Source organism: Sorghum bicolor, chromosome 6, assembly GCF_000003195.3.
Source record: "Sorghum bicolor cultivar BTx623 chromosome 6, Sorghum_bicolor_NCBIv3, whole genome shotgun sequence".
Taxonomy (NCBI): domain Eukaryota; kingdom Viridiplantae; phylum Streptophyta; class Magnoliopsida; order Poales; family Poaceae; genus Sorghum; species Sorghum bicolor.
In genome coordinates this window covers 51,587,433-51,607,866 of record NC_012875.2, presented here as the reverse complement: position 1 = coordinate 51,607,866, position 20,434 = coordinate 51,587,433, and the positions used below count along the sequence as shown (strand labels likewise).

The window sequence follows — 20,434 nt, the reverse complement described above, 5'->3', positions numbered from 1 at the left end:
GCACTAACTATGATAATGCTAGACTATATAGTTGAGAATAACTTAGGGAATATTCTTGTAGTTCGTTCTAATACCATGCTAATGACTTTCTAGAGTATCTAATTGAGGTGCTTATCATATTTATTATGTGGCTAGATCAGACTAATTATCTTTGTCACTATTATTATTTCATATATCTTTTATGTGACACTTATCCCTGTGTGAAGAGTTAGATATAATGTTCTCAATTATACATGCAATGATAGATGCTCTATCTCATATTGTATTATGTAATCAATATTGATGATTGCTAATCCCTTCCCAGTGGTAAAAATATAAATAACGATACCTGGAATACTTCCCGGTTAAAATGCTGCATCGGTATTAATCTGTGCGCTTGCAGATCCCATTCATTATTTATTTAGAAGAGCAATTGCATATTTCAATACCGCGTCTCTTATATCATGCTGGGGATGACAACTTGGCTTAAGTGGTGTAAGGGATAGGTTTGGCATTTTTGGCACCGTTACTAGATTTAGAGAACTTAGTCTACTTTTGGTAATGATGTTAAGAATACCCAACAGTTAGTTTAGCTTGTGTAGTTTAGTTGTGCTAGTGCTAGAATAGCTTCGCCTTTTATTTTACTAATCAACTTGTCTAGTTGAAGTTTGTAGAAAATTTAAATAGGCTATTCACCCCCCCTCTAGCCATTTGGACCTTTCAACCACCACTTTCCACCTACCCCACCCACCTCAAAAAAGAAAAAAAGAAGCACCAACCCAATAAATAAAAAAACATGATTATTGCTTACATATTAATATAAACTTCCAAAATAGAGATTGACTAGAATTAATTCACCCCCACCCCCACAACACACACATTCTCAAACTATCATGGACACACAAAAATTAAAAACACTCCGTTAGCAAGGGCATTTGCTTACCTTGTGTTCACACAGTCTCATCTACAATGATTCACTAGAGGTACGAAATCCAATGATTTTTCTTTTTTATGAGGGACACAATGCACGTAGGCATGCATCTTTCTTTGGAAAAAATATAGACACATGATAGCTAAAAAAATCAAACTCTTATTTGTAATTGCAGTCAAACGACTATTATGAAAAGATCGCAGATTGAGTCAAAAGTTTCTACCTTGGAGATCTTTGGAATAGGTTCTATGAGTGAAGCGCCTCTGGTGTTGGTACTTCAGTGTGCATCGCTCCGGGTGAGACAATGGTCCAATACTTCGTGCCATATCTTTCGACAATTCAATTGTACACCAACATCACAGATGTTCCTACTTCACAAAGGTATGAACGGGTATACATGTACTAGTATATGTATAAAACTTTTATACATAATTGAAAAAATAAAAGGAAAGATTAGAGTATTAGTGTTGCTTACATGATCATTTATGGCATAATGGTTGTAGCATGTTATATGATGGAAGATTCAATCAGAATAACCAGTATGGTGATGGACACTCATGGATATCAAGCACCATCACACATGTCCACTATTGGAGTTTAAAGCAAGGGGGGTTGTTCTTCAAGTATTTTGAACCTGACTCCCCTTACGAAAGGATACCTTTCGTAGACAAGGTATGTAGTCCCATTTCTATCTTTGAACCTAACTTCCTTCATTTTTTTCTCAAAATTTACACACATGCACCCCACCTAAAATACCTTGTCTGGCATCCATTCATAAGTTGAGTCAGGTTCTAAATACTTGAAAGATACCTCTTGCAACGTATGTAGCTCCAATAACTTTATATCTAGCAACTTCTTTGTCTTCCACATGTTTTAAACTTTTCTACATGCACAAATCCCCCTGCATATATCAGATGGAAAGAGAAATTTGTTAGCATACACAATTTATTGAATTTAAGATGTTCCTATTTCTCTCTACCACAAGATTTGTTTTCCCAAATAAGGAAGATACGGTGTTTCTAGTTTTGATCTGCTGGAGCACGCAAAAATTAAAGAATTGTGAGAAAACAAGAGATCGGATCTACATGTGCTTGGACCAGCGGTGAAGGCTCCAAGGGAGGAGTTGGCTGGTGGGGGTTCAATCCCCCGTCCCGCACCTAGCCTCCTATGAAGGCCACACCAAGTGATGCTTTTCAAAAAAAGTTATTGATTCTGGAGGTGCAAGACTCACCACAGCAAGTGAAAGAAGACGATACTCATCGTGGGAGACGATGACGAGTGACACCATCATCTATCTCTTAGATGGCCATAGGTGTAGCAGACGATGGTTGATCGATCAATCCTGCTTGTATTGGGGGAATTTTAGGTAGATAACATGTGGGTAGGGTGGAGGCGGCGGAAGAGTGGTTAGGGTTAAGGTAGAGACGACGAAAGGGGAGGGTCGTATATATAGATAACAACACAAGGATGAGCCCGTTTGATCTTGATCCTACGGTCACTAGATACACCTTTTTTAAGAGGAAAAGTCATGAGGTTGGTGGGGGTATTGGGTGTAGATGGGCCGGCCCATAATTGTGTCTGCTTGGGTTGTAAAGTGTGGGGTGTCTGCTTGGGTTGTAAAGGATGGGGCAACAATTACTCACTGGGTGAATGCTAGTAGCAATCATAAAAGTTGCTACAACAGTCACAAGCGAACATGCTCGTCGTTTCTTTATGTAAAGCCATATGTAGAACTCTAAAGTATTAGGTGGAGTTGACTTAAATGTGAACTTCTCTAGGGGTCCATGAAATTCCCTATTCTTAATGATTTTCTTATTTGCACTTCTTTTCTTGTGTTTAGGTGTATGATCTATGCTATGGCTGTCCTTCCCTATCATCTTTGAATGGTGCAGAGCTCTCACCATCAAATTGGATGTCGGCACGAATAGATTGCAACGTTACCAAACGGAAACAACTTGATGGATACGTCTGGCACATGAAAAAATCAGTCGCGAAATGAGTTAATATATTGATATCAGTAACAGGGTGTTCCAACGAATCGAAATGCGTACACCAAACATAGACATCTCCAGGAGTTCATATGATACGTGACAAACAAAATTGAGCCTACGACGACGCTACAACTACGAGTCTTTCTTGGGCGCCTTCCTCTTGATCCGGCTGAAAGGGCCGACCGTCTGGTCCATGATGTACATGTATATGACCTGGCTCCAGGACCTGTACGACTTGAGGTTGTCGTAGTACTCCGGCGCGATCTCCTTCACCCTGTGCAGCCTGGTGCCTGGGATCCTGGGGAAGTCGTGGTGCTCGTTGTGGTACCCGACGTGCCACGCCATCAGGTTCAGGGGCCCGTAGTACGAGTACGTCTCCTGCTCCGGGCTGAACAGGTAGTGCTCCGAGATGAAGTGGCCCGCCATGGGGTGCAAGCCGCCGCCAACGAACGTGGAGAGGATCAGGTATGCCAGGGACCTCCAGCCGCATAGGCAGACGAGGCTGGCGTCGAGGCCGACCTGGACCGCAAGGTTGGTGAACTCCCACAGGCCCGGGGGCTTCGGCTTCAGGAAGAGCGGGCGCAGCGCGTAGAAGAAGAGCTGGAGCACCACCCACACGGACTTGCTGATGGCGTTCCTCACGGCGTGCGCCTCTGCTTGGCTGGGGATGTCCATGTCGATGCCGTCCACGCCCTGGAATCGGTGGTGCTCCAGGTGGTACTTTTGGAACGTGACAGACATGGGGACGCCGATGGGGAGGTTTGCAAAGATGCCCAGCCAGCGATTGAGGGATGGGGTTGTGAAGGCGAGGTTGTGGCTCAGCTCATGGATGGCGAGGAACAGGTTGTGGTTTAGAAAGGAGCCGAAGAAGTAGGCCACCGTCAGTAGCTTCACCCAGCTAGCATCGTGGAGGAATGTAGCAGTCCATAGCTGAAGCGACACAACCAAAGCAATCTGCAAAAAACAGTTGAAATAACCGTTAAAGCATGTCGCAACTAAAACTTGATATGATAAGTGATGGTTTATGCCCGTAATATCTTAATAATGAAATTGGCAGAAGAAGTTTCTATGCGTAAATTGGGAATTCAGACCATACCGACCATGTCATACAGGTATGCACAGACAACTTCAGCAAATACAACAGAACATACCAATGCAACTAGGAGTACAACTTATTGCTCCAAAAAGAAAATTCAGCTTATGGACAGGATGGCAGAAGCCCATACGATTTTTTCTTACAAGGGTATGAGATGTGCCTTGCCAGCTTGCCTAGCCAAAGTTGGTGGTGAAAGGGATATGACACCACCTTTGCACATGAAGCCAAAATTCAGCAAGGACTGACAACAAGATACTCTGATTCAAATGATTGCACAGAAAATGGTGCGGGGCATAGCACTTTAGTAAGGATGTGTTAATGTGCTTACAGGTTCATGCCGTATTCAAGACTTCAGATAATTCATCTTTTGATAATGTTCTCACATATATTCGCATTAGGGCACTCACAATGCAAGACTCTATCACAGAGTCCAAGACACTTAATTACATATTATTTATGGTATTTTGATGATGTGGCAGCATATTTATTGAAGAAAGAGGTAGAAAAAATAAGACTCTAAGTCTTATTTAGACTCCAAGTCCACATTGTTCGAGGTAATAAATAACTTTAGACTCTATGATAGAGTCTGCATTGTGAGTGTCCTTAAAGATTTAGTTGATTTACATTCCTCATTAATGATCTCAATAGGAAAATAAAGAACATTTTTTCTTCATGCAGTTCTTAATTCTTATAGTTCTTCCCATAATCTCACCATGATAGAGGGTACAAAAGGTATGTTTGCATATTGTGATTGATTTGAAATTCCTGTCCCAAATTTTTCATATGAAACTGAGGGTGCAGTAGGATCAGAAGCAAGATCTGTCGTGGCCAAAGTTGCTGGGATTTGCCTACCGTTCAAGGAAGTAGCAGTAACTGGTTAGGGCTTAGGAGAATGAATCTTTATCAATTCCTAATCGCTCCTAAAGTTATAATCTTGAAACAACCAGAAAGGTTTAATGCATATCTTGAAAGGAAATGCCGGTAGCCAATAAGAAGAAGCAACTGCCATTTCAGGCACCCTTTCAAGCTTAGAGTTACAGCTGGAACTGATTCAGGGCCAACAAGAAAGGTTCAGGAGGGCACAATAAAGTTGGCAGCTTATGCCACCTAGCCATATGCCATAAGGCTCATTATGGGAAACAATTCAAAGGAGGAAGCACCTGATTTGACCATATTCTTTGGTTACTAATTCATCTTGTTTGCACCATAAAACCCAATCTTAACAGTTAGCAGTTTTGCAGGCACATCAAATTTGCAGTGACATAAGGAATACTAACCAGTTAGTTGAAGACAAGACAAACAAAATTACAATACAAGCAAGTAAAAGAAGAAAAAGGGAAATTCCAATGAAGTGTGGCTGCAATCTTCCTGACAAAAAAAAAAAGAAAAGCATATCTGCAATCACTTTGGCATAGTAGTGGTTCCAAATAATATCTCTAGCAATAGCAACGTAAGCACCATAACCTGCACAATGCCAAACTAAAAACCGTAACAAACAGCAAACCGACTCTGAATTCAGATATGTGTAGTAACTAAGATCTAATGGATCCAGAACGACTTGCATCTGTTCAGTTCAGCAAACGCCAAACGTCGTAAAAAGGGAACAGCGTGAATCATAATTGCATCTGCTCAGCAAACGCCAAACGTCGTAACTGGAAACAGCGTGAATCATATACTTTCTGACGAGCTCAATCCTCGATCCTCGATTCCCCATTGGACACACATGACAGAAAGCAGACGCAAAGAGCAGAGCGTAAAGGAAGCAGATCACGGCACCTTGAGGAAGGCCCACGGATCCGGGCCGAAGAGCTCCTTGATCTGCGGGTACTTGGACAGGATCTCCCGGCGGCGCGACGCGTGCGGCTCGTCCGTGTACGACCAGAAGAAGTCCGTCGCCATCACCCCTTCCTCCGCCTCCATCCCCGCGCCCATTGCTCCCCTCCCTCCCTCACGAATGGCGGTGTGGCTCGCGGACGCAGCGGCGATGGCACGGGGTGGCGCTGGCGCACGAATGCGGGTAGGTAGGTGGATTCGTCGGCTCCTTATCACGCGGGCGGCGCGATCCTGTGTGCTATGTTTGATGAAAGTATCTACCGGCTATAGGCTATGGGTGGGCGTGCAGCGGCGCGGAGGGGATGGGAGAGTTTGTCTATTTCGGGGAATGCATGAACGTGCCCTCGCTGGGGGTGGGGGAGAACGTGATGCCGAGCTGGCACTGTGGGGTCAACATGTCATTGAAATGGGTCAGACATATTTGGGCCTGGACGCAGGTTGGTCGGATCGGATCGACATTTGGGCCATGTTTGGATACCTCCTGGCTAAAGTTTGATTTTTTTCTAAAAAAAAATTGTAGATCCAGATAAACTATTTCCTGATTTTTTAAAACCATTCGTTTTATCTCTGGTTATAAACAGTTTTCAAAGAGAGTTTTATATTTTTATATTTTTATTTATTTTGGCTAAATCTCGAAAAAATATAGTAAATCATAGAAAAATTACAAAAAAATATATAATTTTATTAGAGTTCACATGAGTAGGTCTATACATACATATTTTTTGTTGTAGTTTTTTATAACTAATTAATAGCTGCAGTTTTTATAGTTTAATTGTGATAAAAATTTTATGGTAATCTAATTATTGTATGCTTGAACTATAGTGAAAATTTCATACTCGTTCGATCATGTATAACTTAATTTCTACCAAAATCAATGGGTGAGGCTCTGTTTGCTTGTAAGTCGTACTTTTTCTACTAGTTAGCAATGTTTTTCTCTCATAATAAATTTATCGGTGTCTGGACTCGTGGTCCAGGCACTAACGAGTAATATGAGTCTGCGTGCCCCTCAAACCCGGATGGTGATACAGAAAGAACACAAGGATTTATACTGATTCAGACTAAGTATGCCCTATGTCCAGTATGAGGAAAGAGCTTGTATTGTCCTGCACCAGGATGCTCGTTGTAGGAGTTACAAGCGAGTCATGAGAGAGGGAATATGTCCCAAGTCTCGTCTTAGAGCGTGATTGTATGGATGTGTTGTGTGAGTGAACCCCCCTCAGATGAGGCCCTTCCCCCCTTTTATAGTTCAAGAGGAGGGAAGGAGTACATGTGTTGGTGCAGTGATGCTACGGACCCGACCCAGAGCACGGGCCGAGGCATGGTGTTCGCGCGGTAACAGTGAGGTGCTTCATCCCTAGAGCTGTAGTGATTCTGTGATTGTGATCGTGGGGTGGTTGCTTCCATTGATCGTGTCGAGCCATCCTTGACGTTGTAGATATGACGCCTGGCCCTGTTGTCGCTATCTCGAGCTCTATTCTTGCCATGCCGAGGCTAGTCCCCAAGGCCTCTCCCCCTAACCTGTGTAGAGAAATGTTGGCGGGCCCCGTTGTGACAGCGTTCGGGATCTAACGTTGCTTATTCTTCCTGACTCAATTCGTATGCACAGTGATAGGAGTCAGGTGTCGAAGCGACGAGAGCAGGTAGCACAGCGAGCGCCATTCCTTGTCGTGGCATGGGTGGGAGCATGCCTCACGTCCCATCCGCGGTTCGATCACCATGGGCAGGAAGTGTGGGAACAGAGGATGTGAGCCGGGTCTCGGGCGAGGTGGTGAAATCGCCCGAGGCTTGGTCTTAGCCTCGGGTGAGTCAAGGAGGAGTCCCTGTTGCTCGAGGCCTGTCCTGGGCTGAAAAAGAGCGATTTCAGCCTAACCTGGGAGTGCCTTTTAGGAGTTTTGGACCTTGACCTTTGTCTTGAAAAAGCAGCTTCTGGCTTTTTATGTTATTAGTTAGGGTACCCTGGCTTACGGTACCCGACAAAATCAGTGAACAATACTATCAATGAATACTTTCAGCGCCTTATTCGTTTGGTTGATAAGCCATGAAAGAAAGTATTGTTGGCTGATTTGTTGTGAGAGAAAAACGCTGCTAAATGGCTAGCAGATTCGGCCGATAAGCTCAAACGAACAGGCTAGCTTTTCGGACCAGCAAACAGACTCGCGTTAGGCCAGTCTCAGTGGGGGGTTTTCATGACGTCGTTTCCAAGACTGCCATGTCATGTGAAATGGAATAAAACTTGAATAAAACACCCACTTTCAATGTAGAGTTTCATTTCATAGTTTCATAGACATTTAATTACAAACCTCATAGAGGGTTGATAATCGTGCTAAGAGAGTTTCTCTTTTCTTAAATACACCGCCATGTCATAAAAAAAACCTATGTGACAACTAATTTAATACAAACGAAACTCACATAAAACTTCCACTGATACTGGCCTTAGTAGTAACAGCATTAGCAAAGCAACAATGTCAGCTGCCTGCTAGCATCAATCATGCTCCATCTATTTTTTGCGAATCTGAAGCAGCAAAAAACCGGAAGGATTCACCCCCGCCGTCTTCCGTGCCGTTGCAGAAAAAAAAAACTATCGGGAGCTGGTTAGCTCCGGATAAGGACCCGGATAACGATGAAACACCGTTTCAGGGGCACAACTGCACAACCTCTGGTGTCAATTCCGAACGGGTGGCTGCCCTACCCGGCTGCCTGGCTGGTAAAGTTCGTAAACCTCCTTTTCCGTCGCTATCGAGCATTATTTGCTTTTCGTACGAATCAATGCGTATGGAACCAATTGCTTTGTATATGAATCAATGCGTGTGGAACCAATGTGAGCATCCAACGATGACCCAAGTCTGCTTTTGCATCATTCAGTGCTTCCGATAACCAAAGTCGCTTTAGCATCATTCCAAAAATCGAAAATATCACTGCAGTGCGTCGAGTGTCTGTGTGTGTGACTGTCTAATTAAAATTAAAATCTCACCTGCCAGATTACCTGCCACTCCGTCTTTTATGGGTGCACACACTGCCATTCTTATTTATTCTCGCTAGCTCTCCCTCCTTCCATCTTCGTTTCGACTTTCTATTCTACAAGTCATTTTGAGCCCAACGTGATTGCAGTTTTAGCCGGTACGTAGAATAGGTAACCTTTATTTGTATATGACGTGCTGAATGGAGGCTTTACATCCCACAAGACAAGACCCTCAACAAAGCAACCGAACAGAAAGTATTGTATGCAGTAACTAAAAAGAAATAGCATAATATAAGCATTTTAGCTTACCGCACCAGGCGTTGCAAAACAACTCCGTACTTATAAGAAATCGAGCAAGCAACTTTTTTAGCTCGATAATTTTTCACCAAGATACAGCTAGCATAAGTTCCTTGAGGCGCATTTTACATGTGCCAAAAATTATCATAAATGAGAACCACGTAAATTATCTTGGTCGACAATTCAGAGGCCACAACCCATTAAAATTTTCGTTTTCTAGGGCTCCCGTCTGTTATTTTTTTTGTCATTGTCAAAGAGGAAAAAAGTGGGGAGGATTATCCATTTTTAAATGGAAGCTCACTTGATTTGAAATCCAGATTCCAGATCAACCCACTTCTCGATGTCTCTGGCCAAATCCTCCGCTAGCCCAGTATAAGAATGGGGGGTTAGCTTCGAAAGCTTTGATCGAACCTCCTCTGGTATGTCTAGACCATCAATGAATTGCTGCATGCTGTCCTTGGTCACAGCTTGACCTCTCGTCAGTTCCTTCAGCTTCTCATAAGGTTCAGGTATTCCATATCTTCGCATCACCTACAAAGAGTAATAACAGTATTACAGTAACATGATACATGCCTGATGTGCACACAACAAGCACTTTGTGGCAGCAACCAGAACAGAATTAAGGGGAAATGGACAGAAAATGAAAAATCAGATGGCTTACTGTCTGTATTGGCTCAGCAAGGACCTCCCAAGTTTGCTCCAAGTCTTCAGCTAAACGTGATTCATTCACCTGTATAGGCACCGATTCAGCACAAATTTCTAGCCTGATCATAATTACTAAAAATGCATGCAAAAATTTAACCTAGTTATCTCAGTTCAATAGTAAAGAAAAGTAAACATCTGATATTCCCATGTATTGGTGCAAGAAGTGCGTGCAGTTGAGCACTGCATAAAAGGAAGATCTTTATCCTACTAAGCCAGCTATCCTCATCTGGTTTGAGTGGTGTGGACTTTAGTTGGGTAAACACCTACACTAGCAGTCACCACTAATTTATAGTGTATCTTCCCCCGTCAAGCCAAAACTTATGAAAAGAGCAAGTGGTGAGGTAGGTCTATCTGCTTGATCATCAAGCATTCTGCAAGTACTTATAATAATCATAAACTTAAAATTAAACATGCATCAACTATATTGAAGTTGAAGCTACAACTATATCATCTGTAACGAGAAAAAAGACAAGCTAGACAAAGGACGAGCTCTGGGCCACCTACCTGAACTTTGCTGATTCCACGTATGGTAGCTTTGTAAGCCAATAGAGAATGACCTAATCCCATACCCAAGTTTCTCAAAACAGTTGAGTCTGTCAGGTCACGCTGTCAATGATACAACATGGTGGTTCATTAGTGTGTGTATATACTAATGATATGGTAAATGTAATTTAAGATCCAATCTCGCATAGGTGCCATGAATACAGGCACCAGATTTTCATCCTGACACCTCATGTTAGAAAAACTGAAATTGAGGCATAAAATTGGATTAGTGACAATACCTGCATCCGGGATATTGGCAGTTTCATGCTTATACCAGATAATATAGAATTCGCCTGACATAAATTGCCATCACTGTTTTCAAAATCAATGGGGTTGATTTTATGAGGCATAGTGGAAGAACCAACTTCACCAGCCTTTGGTATCTGAAAAAAGAGTTTTGGAAGATGTTGCAAGTTAATATGGAAGATAAAAATCAATACCATCAATTTGTTCCCTTGCAGTACAAGTTTAATCCTCCCACACTGTAGTGTCAAGCCATTTTAGTTTACCTGCTTGAAGTAGCCTAATGATATATAGGACCACATGTCTCTATCAAAATCAGTCAACACATTGTTGAACTGGGTGAATAGATTGAAGAGCTTTGATATGTAGTCATGAGGCTCAATCTGTAAAAGGGATAAAACTGCATCAGAACCAACTACGTTGATGGTTATGATCACCCTGGAATTTGAGAAGACTCCCTAGTTGTGCAAGAACATAGAAGACCAGAGAAGAAACTAAATGTCAAAACAAAGAATATAGATCACCTGAGTAACGTAGGGATTAAACTGCAAACCCAAGGATCTAACAAATTCTTCTGCCACCTTAGGCCAGTCAACTTCAGGATATGCAACCACATCAGCATTGTAATTGCCAACAGCGCCAGCAAATTTCCCTAGTATCTTCACCTCTGAGAAACTCTTTCCTATATCAGATAATCTGGCCGCAAAGTTTGCCATCTCCTTTCCCACGGTTGTTGGTGATGCTGGCTACAAGCAGGAATTGGAAACAATTTAAGACAGGGTTCCAAATCATGTCTTTCTTGGCAAAGCAAGCGCATTCCACTAACATACAAGCAATTGAGCAAGACAATTATGTTAACTAATAACTATTGTATCAAAAGAGCTACAGAGCTGAACTCCACAAAGCAACACTGCTGAAGAACAATTTTTTTACATATAGAAATATTTTTCCGTTTTCCTGTACAAATGGAAAGGTTGAAGATTATCTGCCAGAACAGTACAATAATCTTTTTATTAAATCTCCTAGACTATGTTGATAAATAGTGCAGGTTTGTATTTCCTCCACCCATGTTGCCTTGGAAAAAGCTGAATGAGTTGATAAGTCATTCAATTCCATTCTTTTCATTATGAACTTATCAATTTACTATCACTCAAAATCACCTTGCTGCATCAACCAGGCAAACTTACAAAACATTAAGCCCCGATAAGTAATTATTTTATATCATATATCTCACATAGAAGTCCTTCGAGAGGTGACTATGGATAAGCTATGTTTCAAACAAAGGGTACAAAAAACTTCTTGTTCTTGCTGTATAACAGCAATAAAATATTATGGTGAAGGTGGCTTCATAAGTCATACCTGCCCATGAGTTCGAGCCAACATAGGATAGCCTGAATTTTGTGTTGCCAAGGAACACAATGCTCTGCATATGTCGATCATGGCAGGGAACATAACTCTATTTACCCCCTCTTTCAGAGCCAATGCATGTGACAAATTGTTGATATCTTCAGAGGTACAACCAAAATGGAAGAACTCCGACACCTGAAAACAGGTTCAAGATGCCACTCAGCTTAAAGTCTAACCACAAATAATTAATCCTATACACAACAAGATCCTACTTGCAACCTTTGCAATCTCTGGATTTGAGCTGCACCTTTGCTTCAGAAAGTATTCGACAGCTTTCACATCATGGTTGGTTACTTTCTCAATTTTCTTTACTTCTTTTGCATCGTCAATGCAAAAATCCTCAATAATAGCATTCAAGAAAGCCTGGGCTTCCTTGCTGAACTGAGGCACCTCAGTGATCTCAGGAATTTGAGAAAGTTTCAGTAGCCACTTGATCTGAAGAGCAAGAAAGGTGCGTCAGCTAAGCAGCATTGACAATAACACCAGAAACAGGCTCTCAAGCGTCCAATCTCCAATCAAAATTGTAGGCAGATGCAGAGTTTGCAAGGAGCTTAAACTGTCCCAAATGTCAGATACCTCGATGAGAACACGGTATCTGATTAGGCCGAACTCGCTGAAGAAGGGCATCAGCTCCTTGACGAAGCGATCGTATCGCCCGTCCAGCGGCGAGAGCGCCATCAGGCAGAACGTGTCGTGGTCCGGCAAGCTGCGCAACTCCTCCAGCGACCTCCCCGCCCAGTCCAGCGGAGCACCAACCATCTGAACAACACCGCACAGCCCGTAAGTCACAAAGCAACCAATACCTCACTAGCAGGATTCCGGGAAATTCCACGTGGAGGAGGCGTGCACCATCACCTCGGTGGCGGCCACGGCGGCGGAGGCTGAGCACCGGAGGCGCCAAGTCGGGAGTGCACAGAGGCCGCGAATCCCGGTGGCTCTCGGGGTGGCGACCGCGCGCGGAGAGGCCGCGGCGGCGGTTGCCGGGGGCAGGTGCTTGAGCGACGACGGCGGTGACATGCTTCGAGAAGCGCGGCGTTTGCTGGTTAAACCCTAGGCTCAGGGGAACCGACGATACGGTGGGGTTTGGCTGCGGGTGCGGGGAAAATGCGGCGTGAAGAGGACGGCGTAGCTGCGGGGCGGCAACCTCCGGCGGGGAGGGCCGAGCGCCTGTGGGCCGCGACCTCCGCGGACCGCGGGGAGGGGAGGGCCGCGTGGTTGCGAGGGAGGACGCGGACCTGCGCTGGAGACGGAGTAATGGGCTGGTTCATGGGCTCGATGCGTTGGACCTTCGATGCTTTGGTACCGGAGAGCATGGAGACCGAAATACTATTCGGTCTTTAGCAAGGAGGAACGGAAAAAAATTAACATTATCTCTCTCAACTTTGGTAAAAGTCTTTTTTCCTCCTTAAATTTCAAAATCGAACAAAACATCTTCTTAATTTTTAAAATCATCTATCTTACCTCTCTAGCCCTATTATAAATAGTTTTGAAGATGATTTTATTTTTTTTTATTTTTTACTAGTTGAGTGCATGTATGTTATTACGGATATAAAACAGCTCATGGCATACCTATTTGTTTTTGAACGAAGACATACCTATTTGTTGTAATAAAAAAAAATAGAGCCTAGTTTTCTCATGAAAAAAAATCAGTTCAGTCTATCGAGAACTCAAACACATCCTTAGTTTTTCCATATACGCCGCTGCTTGTGCAAAAGTTAGGAAGCAAAATCGTTTTTTTTAATAAATAAAAATCATCAACGACTTTGCATCTCAACTTTTGCTTAAAAAAAGGTCATCTCTTAACACATTATGGATATTGTATATATGCTTAGTTTTTCAAGGGTTCAAAGTATGTTTTTGGGATGAGTTTCTATCTTCACTACATATATATGCCACGAATGTTCATCTCTTTTTTTCTTTCCTTTTCTGAGCAGCATCAGACGCGCATTCCTCATTGTGGACAGATAAACAACTTTTGTCACGAACCCTGCATTCATCAACAGGGCAAACACAAGACAGGAAACACATCGACGCCAAAAACACAGCCACACCACACACGAGCGAAGCAGAAGCAGACACCACGAGGGATCCAAAACCCTCACGGCGCAACCAGCTTCCACATCGGATTCCGAGCCTCCAAGGGCTTGAGCTGGAGCCCGAGAGCAAGCAGCGAGCGCTAGCTCTCTCCTTTGGAGAGGGCGGCTGCCTGTACCTGACACTCTGGGCCCCCTAACGGACTCAACTCATCAGCCATCACGCATGCATGTCCTCCGATGCCTGCTATGATGATCATGAATCACCTCACACTAGCTAGCTACGCTACGAGGATAAAATAAAATCATATAAAACCAAGCTGCTTGCACTACAGCAAAAAAAAAAAAAAAAAAAACAGTCTGGATTCCTCCTGCCTGGCTGCCTGCCAAGTGGGCCACCAGCCTTTGCGGGCCCACAAGGCAGAGTCCGGGGCCGATAAAACGTGGGCCCCCGGTCGCCGCGCCCCCTCTCCCCTCCGGCAGTCTCCGGCGGGGCTCCTCCCTAGAGAGACGGCTGGAAGTTGAGGCGCGAGGTGTAGGTGGCCTTGGGCGTCCAATTCCTGGGGATGACGTCGCGGGCCGTGAGCGTCTTCCGGGCGGACAGCGTGGTGAGCCTCACGGAGAAGGGGCCCACGAGCGGGCCCCGCACCAGGCACCACGTGGCCCCCCACACGTGCCTCATGTCCAGCCACTCCACCGAGTTGGCCTGCAACATACACAGCATAGCAGAGCAGCGATTGCATGACAAATGGTTTGGCAAGCAAACACAAAGGTGAATGAATGTAAAGCAATAGCAGGGAACAGCTGTTGTTACTGCTAGTTAAAACCCCAGGCCACTACCACTAGGGCTAGGCAAAGCGCAGCGGCGTCTGAAACTTTTTACAAAGGCAACAAAACAAAGGCAGCAGCACAGCACGTCTCCAAGGGACCAAGAAGTCGCATGGGATTCCTTGGCATCTTTGGATTCCCTAGCCCAACAAAGGAAAGGCCAGGACGACGACGACTCGATCGGCCACAAGCTAGCGTGCATGCCACCGGGCACACGGCACGGGCATGGCTGTCTCGGATTCAACGGCCACCGTGAAAGCACTCACTAGTGCAACGCAAAAGCAAAGCAGGCATGGGTTTCTTTACTCTTCCAGCTTCATGGCCGTCTTTAGACTCAGACCGAAGCTGATGAAGAAACAACAACATCATGGGCGGCCGGCACAGAGCAGTTCATTACAGTTACAGTACAGGGGGCGTAAAGGCGACTGATCGAGATGAGTGTCCTCGATGGAGCAACAGACAGCAGCATGAGCAGCCAGGGGGCTCACGTGCTGCTTTTCCAACACATTCAGAACGGGAATCATTCGGCAAAGAAGATCATGCATGTCTTAAACTATTTAGGTTTATGCAAAGCTTTGACTAGGGGCTTGTGTGGTAGACAGCGCAGCGCGAGAAAGTAGCAGCACTAGCACGCTGCACCGCACGCCTCTGTGGTCTGTTCCATGCGGTGCTGGATTTTCCCTGTTCCAGATAAGGTGCTGCCTTCCTTTCCTTGTGACCTTGTGTGACCTTAAGAATGGGTAAAGAACGTCAAGAGATTTTTAGCTGCCAGATCTTTTGGCCGGCCTCTCGCCTCTTCATATCGACAGACATCGATTCGATCTACCAGACAGGGCAGGATAGCATTGGCCAAACGACAGCGGCAACACTGGAGCACGCACACGTCTGATGTCTTCAACATGCTCTGGGGTTAAGCTATGGGCTGTGGCTTTTTTTGTTCGGTGCATCTCGAGACCTATACATGGCCCATGGAGAGGGGATAGTCTATTTTTCCTCCCGATGGCTTTGCTGTGTGCCACTACTCTACGATGTGTAAAAATATACATAGGGTAAAGTATATTTTTCCAAACCTAGGTTGTATATCACTGCAATTTTGAGCGCTGAAATGGGATGACAGACACCCTCCAACTGTTGAAACTAGTCAATTTGTCCCTATGTTTGGTTTCTAAAAAATAATAAAAATCTGGTTTAGTTTTTAGAATTCATAAATAATTTCTTTTGATAAATTAGAAAACACGAAACTAGTACCAACTTTATTCTAAAAATGTTATTTAAGTGTTGATGCTTTACATGTAGATAACATTTTAATTATGAGTTTCTTGAGGTCAAACATATTATTATTATTATTATTATTATTATTATTATTATTATTATTATTATTATTATTATTATTATTATTATTATTATTATTATTATTATTATTATTATTATTATTATTATTATTATTATTATTATTATTATTATTATTATTATTATTATTATTATTATTATTATTATTATTATTATTATTATTATTATTATTATTATTATTATTATTATTATTATTATTATTATTATTATTATTATTATTATTATTATTATTATTATTATTATTATTATTATTATTATTATTTATACTAGAACGTAAAACCACCGATTTAGCCAGTTGGTGCTTGGAGGGTGAAATATGTATCTTACTCCTAAAATATAAAATGAATTCTCCGTCTTCTCAATGGAATTAAGCTTGTAAGTTAAATTAGTCGGTGTGTGTAATTTAATATGATTTTAGAATTATATGTCTCGAGCTCAAATCCCTGACTACCGTAATTTAAAATAATTATTCACAGAAAGAATCGTCCTTTACCTGCTTCATCTGCATGGATCCGATGTCGCCTTCGCCGTCCTCGAACTCGACGAGGAGCGAGAGCCAGAAGTTAGTCGAGCCCTCGTTCACACGGAACGCTATGTTCTTCCCGCCGTACTTGCAGGCCGTCCTGGTATCCGTTTATGCATACAGGCAAACGACACTGCACCGGTCAGTTTCAGAAAGAAAACGAAACAGGGAATCTAACTGCCAAAGCCAGTAACTGAACTAATCGTTTTTTTTCTAGGCCTTGTTTAGTTCCTAGAAAATTTTGCAAAATTTTTCACATTCCCCGTCACATCGAATCTTTAGACGCATGCATGAAGTATTAAATATAGATGAAAATAAAAATTAATTGCACAGTTTGGTCGAAATTGACGAGACGAATCTTTTGAGCCTAGTTAGTCTATAATTGGATAATATTTGTCAAATACAAACGAAAGTGCTACAGTGTCGATTTTCCAAAATTTTTCGGAACTAAACAAGGCCCTAGTAGTGACATCTGCTGCAATCTCTAGTAACCCCCTTCCCTGCAGAGATTGATCAGGAGGTATTTACAAGTGATCAGATGCGACTCTGACTGAGTTATTTCAGGCAGCAGCATGTTTAACCCAGGGTTAACACCAGCAGCAGTTCTCAGACTGACGGACAGCTGGGCTGCATTCCCTCCCATTTAACCCTGGACAATTGAATTCACTACCCCCGCAGGAATCAGGATCGTAGTACATTAAGTACTACTACTCCTACAGGGGTAAATCATAGCACCAGCGATATTTTCAGACGCCAAGTGGCCATTTTTCAGCACAGCATCACGATTTACGAGACACCTGCAGCAGTTGATTCTGAACTGACGAAGCATTCAGAGCAAGACTGCCCTTGTTTAGTTTCAAAAAAATAAAAAAAAAAATCAGATTTCTCGTCACATCGAATCTTTAGACACATGCATGAAGTACTAAATATAGATAAAAATAAAAACTAATTGTACAGTTTGGTCGGAATTGACGAGACAAATCTTTTAAGCCTAGTTAGTCCATGATTAGATAATATTTGTCAAATACAAACGAAAAAGCTACCGTGTCCATTTTGCAAAATATTTTAGAACTAAATCAGGCCTAGAGAGGGGGTTGTGCGTGGTGTGGTGCTCACCTCCGGTACACGACGTTCAGCTGGCCCCGGTCACGCAGGCGGCCGCCGGCGCCCGCGACTGCCATCCTGCTGTAGGCGGCGCCGCTGAGGTCGAAGTGGGTGCGGCCGAAGGCGCAGAGCCCGCCGGGGCACTCGTCCGTGACGATCACCGTGACGGCCCGGCGGGAGCAGATGCCGCGGTCCAGGCACTTGACCTTGTAGCAGGCGCCGCAGCCCTCGCCGTCCTTGAACAGCACGGGGCTCACCGACCCGACCCGCGCCTTCATCGGCACCACGTCCACCAGCGTCCCGTACCCGCACGCGCCGCCTGAAAGAAAAACAAGGCGTTGTTTACTTCACACCGAAAACCAAAAAAATCGAATCTTGCGGTACATACATTAAGCATTAAATATAAACGAAAATAAAAACTAATCACATTGTTTGACTGTAAATTACAATACGATTTTTTTTTAACCCTAGTTAGTCTATAATTGGATAATATTTATCCTAAATAAAAATGCTACAGTAACGAAATTCAAAATTTTTTCACAAGAAGAGAAATTAGGAAGGGAACAGCCGAGACGTACAGGGCATGGAAAATGCAGGTTGACGTGAACAGAGCCTGTGGGCTGTGTGTGTCAAGGCCTTGTTTACTTCCCAAAAAATTTTGCAAAATTTTTCAGATTCCCCGTCACATCGAATCTTTAGACGCATGCATGAAGTATTAAATATAAACGAAAATAAAAACTAATTGCATAGTTTGGTCGGAATTGATGAGATGAATCTTTTGAGCCCAGTTAGTCCATGATTGGACAATATTTGTCACAAACAAACGAAAGTGCTACAGTACCTGTTTTGCAAAAAATTTTGGAACTAAACAAGGCCCAATTGTGATGGACAAAAGTCACGGGCTCATACGTGGGTACTGTTCAGTTGCGAGACGCGTCAATAGGACGACAAACCTGAAGGTCATGCAGTGCACGACGTATGTACTGTACTGCTCAGGACGGCGTAAATGGCAGCAGTTAAAAACCGAGCAGGGATTACTGTAACTTCTACTGATTTGATAGCATGGAGATTACCCGCAGTGTCGGTGGACGACGGGGCAGAGAGTGCAATGCTGCATTAATTCGTCAAGATTTCAGCAAACGGTACCGAAGACTGGGGACTGCATGGACCTGTTGCATGTTGGAAGGTCGCCGGGGCTGAGAGAACGGGCTGGCGGCAGCACGAATCCTAAAGCAACGGGGCACCTAGGCGCTTGACACGCGTACTGGGGCCCAGCCCGGGCCCACCGAAATTCGCTCCGCGATTCATGGGATGCGCAGGGAGGTCCCGCCAAAAAAAATTGTCGCAACGGGTGGAATTATTTATTCCTCTCCTATTTTTTTTACTGCTACCACTACCAGCCACCACAAAACCATTTTCTTCTATACGCGGTAAAGAAAATTGTACACTGCGATAGCAGTAGATAGATAGAGTAACAGCTGAAGAATCCTGCGGTAATAATCAACTCACCGAGTGAATTAAGAATGACAGTATGGCTGTACACTGCAAGTATTTTGCTCGTATCCTATACTACAACTACTCCGTATCTACTATGCCCCCCAGTAAACGCTAGGATAAGACCAGTGCGATACGGAGTTGAGGAGCCCAGGAGGAGAGTGCTCACCGTCGCTGCCGTCGCCCTCGGCCTCGCCGTACCACGTCGCGGTCGCCGGCCGCCACTCCATGTCGGCTCCCGCCGCCTTGGCCGACTTGCCGCCGCCGAACAGCAATGCGGCTGAGACTGAGATGGGGGGCGCGGGCAGCAGAGCGCAGAGGAGGAAGAGAGCGAGGGCGCGCGAGGAACCCATTTGCGGGGGTGTTCAGAGGTTTGGGTTGGCTCTGGCTCCTCGCCCCCTCCTCCCCTTCTTCTTCTTCTTCTTCTTCTTCTTCTTCTTCTTCTTCTTCCCCTCGCTGGACTGGACTTGACTGGAATGGTGGTACTTGGTAGGCTTCTTTTTGGGGCTCGCTCTTTTATGGCTTCGAGAAATCCCAAGCCCCAATGCTCTCAGTCAGAGGCAGAGGTGCTCTCGGCTGGCTGGCCTGGGCGCCTGGGTGGTAGCTGCTCTGTAGTCTGTACAAGATGGGCAGGTTTTATAGCGGAAAAGGTATACTGGGGAAAGAAATACAGCAATCAGGAATGCAGTGTGCGGCAGGGTCCACGGTCCAAGTGACCGGTGTGTGAGTCCCACGGCTAGTGGAACTGGAGCCACGAGTGTCGCTTTGTTTGTGACAGTTGGCCGTAACCGGAACGGGCTGTTGTTATGTTGCAACGGCACGCTGCAACTACGGAGATGTCTGTTCTTGGCTTTGTTTGTCTACGCCTTGTTTAGATTAAAAATTCTTTTTAGATTTTGACATTATAGTATTTTTTTTGTATTTGATAATCATTGTCCATCTATATGTTAACTAGGTTTAAAAAATTCATTTTGCAAATTACAGATAATTATATAATTAGTTATTTTTTATCTATATTTAATATTTTATGCACCGTAGAATTCAATGTAATAGAAAAATCTTTAAAAAAATTAGATTTTGAGTGAACTAAACAAGACCTTAATAATACGCATGGCATG

The 20,434-nt window shown here is 43.8% G+C and overlaps 3 protein-coding genes across 4 annotated transcripts; all 3 read right to left on the bottom strand.

Moving 5' to 3' along the window:
- LOC8082875 (sphingolipid delta(4)-desaturase DES1-like) lies at positions 2,887-6,163 on the bottom strand. Its single transcript, XM_002446790.2, has 2 exons — positions 5,774-6,163; positions 2,887-3,855 (listed from the first exon to the last, which is right to left on the bottom strand). Exons 1-2 carry the CDS (start codon positions 5,927-5,929, stop codon positions 3,034-3,036), a joined length of 978 nt encoding a protein of 325 aa, XP_002446835.1. The 5' UTR covers positions 5,930-6,163; the 3' UTR covers positions 2,887-3,033.
- Positions 9,077-13,001, bottom strand: LOC8082874 (adenylosuccinate lyase). Its single transcript, XM_002446789.2, has 10 exons — positions 12,840-13,001; positions 12,561-12,743; positions 12,204-12,419; positions 11,937-12,119; positions 11,102-11,323; positions 10,844-10,960; positions 10,574-10,717; positions 10,296-10,397; positions 9,748-9,816; positions 9,077-9,617 (listed from the first exon to the last, which is right to left on the bottom strand). Exons 1-10 carry the CDS (start codon positions 12,999-13,001, stop codon positions 9,384-9,386), a joined length of 1,632 nt encoding a protein of 543 aa, XP_002446834.1. The 3' UTR covers positions 9,077-9,383.
- On the bottom strand, positions 13,939-19,935 carry LOC8056040 (expansin-B17). Of its 2 annotated transcripts, none has more exons than XM_002446788.2 (4): positions 19,486-19,935; positions 17,835-18,141; positions 16,689-16,818; positions 13,939-14,723 (listed from the first exon to the last, which is right to left on the bottom strand). In XM_002446788.2, the coding sequence occupies exons 1-4, from the start codon at positions 19,667-19,669 to the stop codon at positions 14,520-14,522; spliced, it is 825 nt and encodes a 274-aa protein (XP_002446833.1). In that variant the 5' UTR covers positions 19,670-19,935; the 3' UTR covers positions 13,939-14,519. The 2 variants fall into 2 exon arrangements, with proteins under 2 accessions (XP_002446833.1, XP_021319153.1); XM_021463478.1 differs by lacking the exon at positions 13,939-14,723 and adding an exon at positions 15,262-15,574.